The 10,034-nt window shown below is 35.0% G+C and overlaps 2 protein-coding genes across 2 annotated transcripts; both read right to left on the reverse strand.

The window, feature by feature from the left end:
- Positions 1-803: 803 nt before the first annotated feature.
- On the reverse strand, positions 804-3,137 carry LOC125193777 (cytochrome P450 714C2-like). The gene is made up of 5 exons (XM_048091652.2): positions 2,805-3,137; positions 2,507-2,733; positions 1,908-2,158; positions 1,480-1,834; positions 804-1,396 (listed from the first exon to the last, which is right to left on the reverse strand). Exons 1-5 carry the CDS (start codon positions 3,067-3,069, stop codon positions 971-973), a joined length of 1,524 nt encoding a protein of 507 aa, XP_047947609.1. The 5' UTR covers positions 3,070-3,137; the 3' UTR covers positions 804-970.
- Positions 3,138-7,798: 4,661 nt separating this feature from the next.
- Positions 7,799-9,804, reverse strand: LOC125193778 (cytochrome P450 714C2-like). The gene is made up of 5 exons (XM_048091653.2): positions 9,542-9,804; positions 9,244-9,470; positions 8,805-9,055; positions 8,385-8,739; positions 7,799-8,306 (listed from the first exon to the last, which is right to left on the reverse strand). The coding sequence occupies exons 1-5, from the start codon at positions 9,792-9,794 to the stop codon at positions 7,881-7,883; spliced, it is 1,512 nt and encodes a 503-aa protein (XP_047947610.1). The 5' UTR covers positions 9,795-9,804; the 3' UTR covers positions 7,799-7,880.
- Between the last annotated feature and the right edge of the window lie 230 nt (positions 9,805-10,034).

Raw genomic sequence — 10,034 nt, forward strand, 5'->3', positions numbered from 1 at the left:
GAGAATTTTCAGACAAGTTGGTTTGAACTTTCAATAAAGGTGCATGACTGTTAAAAAATGGTAATTGTAGCGTTAGGAATGAATGTGATGGCCGCCTTATTTCCCATTACAAAATAAAAAGAGCTTAGAATGTTACACACCTCACTTAGGCTTAAATGATTTTAAAATTTTTAGTAGTATAAGCATAAAATTAAAATGCTTTGATTACTCATATATTAACATGTTTAAACATTCGATTAAAAATATTACTAAAACAGAAATAATGGCTTAAATAAATTTAGTCCAACATTCCTTAAACTTACCATATAACGACAAATACTCATCTACACTTACATTAGATATTATGGATTTTTTTTAGTTACCAAGTATATCCATCAATGAGCCCAATGACTATTTCCTATACTGATTTGTAGGCATCTCGATGGATGAAACAACTGACCCAATGACTATTTCCCGCATTGATTTGTAGGCACCTCGATTGGTGAGCCCATTGACTATTTCACACACTGATTTGTAAGCATCTCGATGGATAAAACAATTGACCCAATGACTATTTCTCACATTGATTTGTAGGCACCTCGAATGATGAGACAGCTGGCTCAAGGATTTAAGCTGCTTCATACTCAAAGGCAAGGATCAATCTCCTGACCACTTGGTTAAGGATGGACGAGTCCCATGCCACTCGACCAAACTCCACGGATTTAAGGACTTTTTATACATCGTTCAATCATTAGGCCTAGTTCCACTAGCTACGTAAATAAATGTGCAAATTATATAATAATGCAGCCATGTAGGACCAGCTGAATTTCCCATTTCAATACATTGTCAATTAAGTTAGAGATGACAAATAAGACCAACTAATTAACCATCTTAAATGCATACAAAAAAAGAAGAAAAACCACTTATTTGCGTACAAACTTATTTGAAAGAATAACCAACACAAAAAGCAACTTATTCGTACTCTTCTTAATTAAATCTTGTTAATTAAAATGTGAACTCCATGCTTTGGCTCTATCATCATGGTCATCTCTGGCTTATGAACATATTTTGGAGACAAAGTGAAGGAGAAGTTGGAGATGATTAGAGCCATGAGGTACTTAAGCTCCATCATTGCCAAATGTTGCCCAACGCACACGCGCTGTCCAAACCCGAACGGCATGTAGCAACTCGGGTTCTTGCACGCACCCGAGATTCCATTTTGGAACCTCTCGGGCTTGAATTGGAGCGCATCCGGACCCCATATGTCACGGTCCGTATGCAACGTGGCCACCATGGTCCACACGTTCACGCCCTTTGGCACGTGCACGTTCCCTATCTTAACATCTTTCGACACCTCCCTAGCTAGGGTTGGCGATGGCGGATACAACCTCATTGTCTCTTGAATCACCGTATGCAACTGCAACAAACACAAACATATAAAAATCAAACTAATATTTCTTTATCTTACTCACATTTTATTACTATGTCGTCTCATCTAACCTGTTTCATTTTACGAAGCATGTCAACGTCGGGGACCTGCCCCCGACACACTTGCTCTACTTCTTCCCGAATGCGCGTTTGCCACTCGGGATTCGAAGCTAACAACATTAAACACCAAGAAGCTGAAATGGCAGATGTCTCGAAGCCAGCTAAGTATATGTTTCTGCAGTTATCGACAATGAACTGATCCATCGCAGATGTTGTTGAGTAAGTCCCCTTTGCTCCTTCCACAAGAGTTTGAAGCAAATCCTTCTCGTATCCAGCCTCTTCTCTCTCCTTTACAAGCTTCAATATTGATGTCCGGATTTCCTTCTCCAAAGCCCATATCTTTCTATTGCTCTTTGTCGGAAGATGCCTATATATATACATGAGAAAGATTATTTTTTGCTTAGTCCATTAATTAGTCATTACTATATAACTAGTTATACCTTAATCCGGGAAGGCCAACAGACATTGTTTTCTTGGACACAAGCTCTTGGAGAGCCCCAAGCTTCAAGAAAATATCATGCCCTTTAGTATAATTACTCCCAAAACAAGCTCTCGAAATAATATCTCCCGAAAATCTCTTCATGTAACTGTCGACAGCGATGTCAAGAACTCCACCATTGTTGGCTTCGATTTCTTGCTTCCATGTATTCACCACTGTGTCTGCCGATTCAGTGATTATGCTCATCATTCCCTGCATCACCATCCCTGACTTAGTACTACTAGTATTTTCTTGACCAAAAAATACTCTATTCATTCTAAATTATGAGTATAGTATTTTTTGTAATTCTATTATAGACTAAATATGAGAATTCATCCCAAAATAACTAATCTCTTAGACGAGATGTAATTGTGTTAAACAACCAATGTGTGGGGTAATAAAGTCTAAAGATTGACCGTGTTACGACCCCTTTAAGATTCAACGTCCTTATTGGTCATGGCCATAATTCCTACATCAATTGTCTTACACAATTGATGTGAGACACTAGAATCCATAACATATTCACCAAGGAAAGTAGGTGTTTTTATATATTTTACTTACCCTAACTTTGTCCATGAACAACTCGGGAGCCATGATCTTTCTTTGTCGTGCCCAAATCGCACCGTTGGATGTCAAGATGCCCTGTCCAAGAAGAGGGCCAAATGTTTTCTGTTGGTAAGCAGGCCTTCCCAAGTCTTGCGACGTCGTCGTTGTGATCTCCTTCACGACGTTTGGATCGCTCACATATAGAACTTGCAGACTCCCCAGAGAAAATGTGAACATTTGACCTATTTAAAAGGAATAAAATACAAGTTAAATTTGTATGCATGAACATTTTAAAATGACTGATGCATCATACCGTATTGCTTCCTCCATTGCTCTAAAAATGGGAATACGGAGGCGGTGTTGTGGACGGCTGGCGGCCCAGACTTGGCAGCAGCATTCGTGGCAGCGTCCCGGGATTTCTTGATCTCGAGGATGTTGCCTAGGAGGATTTTTGGGGGAGGACCGTTGATTCCTTGTTTCTTCAACGCTTTTTGTATCTTAGTAGGCTTTGCCACCAGAGAAACGTAGAGGTGGACAATGAATCCGAGCACCAGAGCCAGAATTGTTGAGAGAAACATCTTTCTTTAGTGAAAAAGCACAAATACTAGGAATGTATTTGGTTGATGATGTGGTGATCAACTTTTAGTTCTAGTGTGTGTATATATAGACATGTCACATGTAGTAGGAGTAGTATTATGGGCTTTAAATAAATATGGCATGGTTCAGTTGGTTGGCAGCCAATTGTTGTTAATGTGGATTGACTTAGTAAATGAGTCAATAGTTGATGGTAACAATTAAGTAGTGCTTCAGTTGCTGATCAAATTTGACTAGCTGATCAAGAATTCCTATGAATACTATGAACTGTTATAGATAATTTTATCATTAATTAACTAAAATATTGTTCGTCCATTATTGGGTGAGTATCCATTTCCACGATTTCTAGAAGAGCTATTATTGGGTTAGTATCCATTTTCCAGATTATTGCTAGAGGCTGTAGACCAAATTCAATTAAATAATGATTTAGTATAGGATTAACCTATTCCGTAAGGTCAATAATTATATTTAAATATAACATATACAGGACGAATTCAACCTTTAAGTTCTTGATTAGAAGTTTTCCACAGAAAAAATAAAATTTCGTTCAAGATTTATATACCCCGTGACACTTTGGCACTTTAATAAATATTATTTTCTATTATGGATTGACTCATGTGAGATTAATGGGAATTCGATTTTTTGACTTTATTAAATGTTTGATCAGTAGCCAAACATTAGAGCTTCTGACCGCATGAAATTCAATATCCCATGTATCGGCATTACATTTACATCCAATATTTAAATACTAAATTAATAATTGTAAAAATATTTATAATGAAAATAAAATTTTATATTTATAAGGAATCAATAATAAATCTATGAAAAAGGAATTCAGATGAAATCATATACCCTACTTTTGAATTTATCATTCATAATAATGAATTCTTATATAAAAAATGACATAAATTAAAGTATTTTTTAATACTACTCCCGCCGTTCCTCTGTAATAGAAACATTTCATTTCGGCACGAGAATTTAGAAATTGTGTTAAAAGTGAGTTAAGTGGAGGGAGAAATTGTATTGGAATACTTTGATAGATTTGTTTTGAAATAAAGCTACTTATTAAAATATACGAAAATTTAAATACAAATTATTACTAAAATTTTATTATCCAAACGTGATCTGAACATATCGTTATAATTCTTATAAAATTTCCTATTAACTGATATATTTTTTGCGAAAAATAATTTATATCAAGAGAGATAAGTACATATTATAAATTTTTGAGATATTTTGAGGAGTATTTACAACCAGAATTAATATTATTATCCTTTTTAATTATATATTGAAAAGTAGTTATTTTAATTTTATCACATCCCTATGTTTGCATTTGGAAAATGGCATATGGTTCAACATGAATCAACAATATGTAGGTAGTCATGCGGGATTTTGAAAAGGAAAATAAATAGTGTTGGAAACTGATGGTTTTAATTTTTATAATCTTATTTCTAATAATTTATGCACCACCATTTGACTAGACTAATCTGTGGGTGCAGTACTGTGGATAGAAAATGAAGAGAATGTTTAAAATGATTGAGAATTTTTAGAATTTTTGATTGGTCTGAATATAACAGTATTCTTAGAATTCATTTGGCTGTGGTGAAAATTTCTACCATTAGTACTACTACTTGATAGTTGGCCTTTCAAAAGTTTTGATATTGAATCTTTTCCATTCCTTATGTACTGTTTGATAGAAAATATGGTCGCAGTGATAATGGGCTGGCTGACGTTTGATTTGTGTTTGGGGTTTGTGGAAAGTATCGATATGACGATTTTGCCCAAGGTTACAATTATTTTGACAAATACTCCCTTCGTCCCACATTTATAATCATATTTAGTTAGGGCACGAGTTTTAAGAAATTGATGGAGTGTGGTAATTAATGAAGTGAGATGGTGGAGTATGTAATAAATGAAGTGAGATGGAAGAGTGAGATAGTGGAGTGTGTAATAAATGAAGTGAGATGAAGGTGTGTATAATAAATTAAGTGAGTTGGTTGAAGGTGGGTCCCTTGTTGACTTTTTGGTTTTTTATTTTTGTTTTGGTTTATTTTTATGTTGATAATGACATTTGGGTGTAATTTTAGTGAATAATGGGATAAAATTTTATATCCAAATATGGAAAATTCTAAATGTGACTATAAATATGGGACGGACTTTTATGACAAAATGTGACTATAAAACTGGGACGGAGGGAGTATGTCCTAGCAAATGATTTTCCTTTCTCTTACATATTAAAGCATTTCTATTAAGTTATTGTCAGACCTCAACTCTTATTACTTCTGCATTTACTATAAATAAATTCTAAATTTAAAATAAATAATCACATTTCGAATACATAAAATGCATATATTATATCATTTCAAAAATCAACATTTATCAAGTACATATTTATCAAGTACATATTTCAAACAATTCTAAACTGTAGTGGACCCTCTCACCACTCTATATACTATACATTTATCTATATGCAAAAATGATAAGGAGAAGAAGGTTGCCAAAATGCGTCAGCCGCCGACCTTGATAACATGTGGAGTTCCTTTTGCTCTCGTCAACCCAAAAGGTTCACTGATATCTTATTCCTGAAAAATATTAGTGGTTTATATGAGCCACAACTCAGTGTATATAAACCTTACCTTTAATTCCACAGCTCAAAAATCGAACATATTCTTTAACCAATACATATAACAATAACCAACAATTATTAGAAATAATTTCATATACATATGCATATGCCACTCTGTTCAGTTTATTATTCTGTCACAAATCAAGTCTGGTATCTGCCCGAAATTCTATTGTATATGACCCGAAGGTCCAATTGTCTTTGTACATATATATGACCCGAAGGTCCATTGCCATTGTATATATGACCTATAGGTCCCATTGCCACTGTATACATATATATGACCCGTAGATCCATTGCCATAATATTTGACCCAGAGCATGACTGTCACAGATCCTCTTTAATCCAATGATTCAAATAATTCCAAAACCATGTGCAAACATAACAATTGCATCAATTACATATTTCTATCATATTCCACTATTGATATCAAATACTCCCTCCGTCCCGCTTTAGCAGTCCTATTGACTTTTCTGCCATCTTTTTGGAAAAATGATAAAAAATAGTTAAAGTGGAGAAATGGTAAAGTAATAGAGACAATAATGTAGATAAGACTCTTCTCTATATTATTCTTTTTCTTAATTTACCATTTCTCCTCTTTAACTATTTTTTATAATTTTTACAAAAAGAGGGCAGAAAAGTCAATGGGACTGCTAAAGCGGGACGGAGAGAGTAACACATAATCATATCAGAGTCACATCATATAATTCAATTATTCACTTTATATAAATACCTAGCAAAGAAGCACATAAAATATGTAAAATTAAAAATATTATTTATACACATCTGGATATGTAAAATTAAAAATATTATTTATATACATCTGGATACGATAAGTTAGCTAATTGAACTCCTGATTCCATCTACTAATTTACTCTCGATCCTAACTGCATAAGCTTAAACTATGTACTATTTTTTTTCCAGCTCTTTTACTCTCTGCACTCAGGCTTCTTCCCCTTCTTTTTCTTATTTCCTCAATTATACTCTCAAATATATGGAGGTGTCCTCGTAAAAGCTTAGTCACTAGCTTTAAATTAGTTCAAGTAATAAAAATGTACATGCATTGCTTCTCCAACTCCCACGTATTATCTCATTTTATGTACATATACTTTTATTAAATTACTATGCCGGCTAAGGTTTTATCATATTAAAAAGTTTCTTAAATTGGGCGTACGCCCAAATGTACATATAATATGCATAAAAAGAAATTAGCTATATAATATTAAAGTAGATCACTAAATATAACCACGCTTATAGTTAAATTTACACACACATACGCATACTTATATATGTGCATGTACAACTATATTTCTTTCACATAATTTACTAAGCAAAATATTATATAGCAACCTACTTAAAACTCTATAATTCTAATAAAAATATTTCATCATATAATTATAATAAAAATATGTAATTATGCAATATGATATATGATTTGGGTTACGGATGTCACAGCTATATATACTCCCCCACTCCCAAAAAAGATGACCTCTTTCTTGGACGGTTATACAGTTTTATTTTATATATTGAGTGGAGAAAGTAAAATAAGAAAAATAGAATAAAATAGAGATAAAGATGTTATCTTAGTAATGAATTATTTTGGATAGGACAAACTAAAAAGGGAAATGAGTTATCTTCAATTGGACAAAGAGAGTACAATCCTCTTATTTATAAATTAGGATCATATGCGATTCGACCTCATAATACATTAGGGAAAGAAATGGTAAAAAATCCGAATGGAACTTATAGATACTCTCAACTCAACTTAATAATTTAAATAAACTGTTTCTACAAAATAACATAAAATAAGTAACACAAAATAAATAATTAAATCACTAAATTTATGTGGATTTTCTACAATATTCGAGAGATGCGTATAATTTAAAAGTTTTGACATCTTTATTAATAAAGTCGAGAGACTTGAGCTTTTACGAGTTTCTAACTTGATTCTAGAAGGAGGTACTTGTGTTTTAGTCCTAATCTACCATTTGTAATTCCGAGATATCGTCAAAAAGTATAGAGAAAATAAATACTAGTACAATTTCAAATCACCCACATAACCATATATATAAATTGCTACAAAAGAAGAAGGAAAAAGACACTCATATGCGCACAAACTTAACTAAAAGATTAGCCAACAAAAAAAAAGCAACTTGTACGTACTGATCTTAATTATATCTTGTTAATTAAAATGTGAACTCCATGCTTAGGCTCTATATTAATCGTCATCTCTGGCTTATGGACATAGTTGGGAGACAAAGTGAAGGAGAAGTTGGAGATGATTAGAGCCATGAGGTACTTAAGCTCCACCATGGCCAGATGTTGCCCGACACACACACGCTGTCCAAACCCGAAGGGCATGTAGCACTTGGGGCTCTTGCAAGCACCCGAGATCCCATTTTGGAACCTCTCCGGCTTGAATTGGAGAGCATCTGGACCCCATATGTCAGGGTCTGTATGCAACGTGGCCACCATGGTCCACACGTTCGCGCCCTTAGGCACGTGCACGTTCCCTAACTTCCAGTCTTTCGACACCTCCCTACCCAGGGTTGGCGCCGGGGGATACAACCTCATTGTTTCTTGAATCACCATGTGTAGCTGCAAATATAAAAAAAAAATCTATTAAAATCAAACTAAAGTATAGTATCTAATTATAAAATGATCGTCTGATCAAACCTGATTCATCTCACGTAGCATGTCTAAGTCAGGGACTCGGCCCCGACAGACTTGCTCTACTTCTTCCCGAATGCGCGTTTGCCACTCGGGGTCCGATGCTAACAGCATTAAACACCAAGAAGCTGAAACAGCAGATGTCTCAAAGCCAGCTAAGTATATGTTTCTGCAGTTATCAACGATGAACTGATCCATCGCAGATGTCGTTGAATAAGTCCCCTTTGCTCCTTCAACAAGAGTTTGCAGCAAATCCTTCTCACATCCAATTTCTTTTCTCTCCTTTACTAGCTTCAGTATTGATGACCGAATTTCCTTCTCCAAACCCCAAATCTTCCTATTGCTCTTTGTCGGAAGATGCCTATATATGACACATGCGTATTACTACTATTTTCTGCTTAATTAGTCATTAATTACTAGTTATACCTTAATCCGGGAAGGCCGACACTCGTGAATTTCTTGGACACAAGCTTTTGGAGAGCCTCAAGCTTCAAAAAAATGTCACGCCCTTTAGCATAATTACTCCCAAAACAAGCTCTTGAAATAATATCTCCCGAAAATCTCTTCATATAACTGTCCACAGCGATGTCGAGAACTCCACCATTGTGGCCTTCGATTTCTTGCTTCCAAGTATTCACCACTATGTCGGCCGATTCAGTGATTATTCCCATCATTCCCTGCATCACCCAAAAAATACATAATATAATTTCTATCCATCCTAAATCAGAGAGAAAATAATTTTCTAAATTATAAAGTTCATATATATTTTAAGGGACAGAGGGAGTATAGTTCAATTCCTTACAATTCAATTCCAATTATGTGTCCTAAGAAAAGTGGGTGAATTCGGTATTTTACTACTACTTACCCTAACTTTGTCCATGTACAACTCGGGAGCTATGATCTTTCTCTGTCGTGCCCAGATCGCAGCGTTGGACGTGACGATGCCCTGGCCAAGAAGTGGACCAAGTGTTTTCTGCTGGTAAGCAGGCTTCCCTAAGTCGTGCGACGTCGTTGTTGCAATCTCCTTCACAATATTTGGATCGCTCACATATAGCACTTGCAGACTTCCCATAGAAAACGTGAATAGTTTACCTAAAAGGAAAAAAAAACAAAAACAAAGTTAAATTTAAGAAGCTCCTTTTGGAATGAGTGCTGCGTCATACCGTATTGCTTCCTCCATTCCTCTAAAAATGGGAATACGGAGGCGGTGTTGTGGAGGGCTTCGGAAGGCGTGTTCGCGGCTGCGTCCCGGGATTTCTTGATCTCGAGGATGTTGCCGAGGAGGATCTTTGGTGGGGGACCCTTTATTCCTTGTTTGTTCAACGCTTTCTGTATCTTGCTCGGCTTTGCCACCACAGAAATATAGAGGTGGACGATCAATCCTAGCACCACAGCAACAATTGTAGAGACCAACATCTAGAAATTAGAAAACAACAAATACTAGCAATATATTTGGTGATGAACTTTTTTGTTGGTGTGTATGTAAATATATAGGCCTTGTATTAATGGGCTTTCAAATTACTTTTCGTTGGTCTAGTTGGATGCCTTCATTTGCCTTCATGCTGATTAACAATTTGACATAGTAGTTGTAATGATTCATCTTTTAATATTGTTAAATAGGGAGTATATATCGTCGTTAATCATTTACTATATTTT

The sequence above is a fragment of the Salvia hispanica genome, chromosome 4 (genome assembly GCF_029641045.1).
Source record: "Salvia hispanica isolate PSC_SH4W2 chromosome 4, Shi_PSC_v1, whole genome shotgun sequence".
Classification (NCBI taxonomy): Eukaryota; Viridiplantae; Streptophyta; class Magnoliopsida; order Lamiales; family Lamiaceae; genus Salvia; species Salvia hispanica.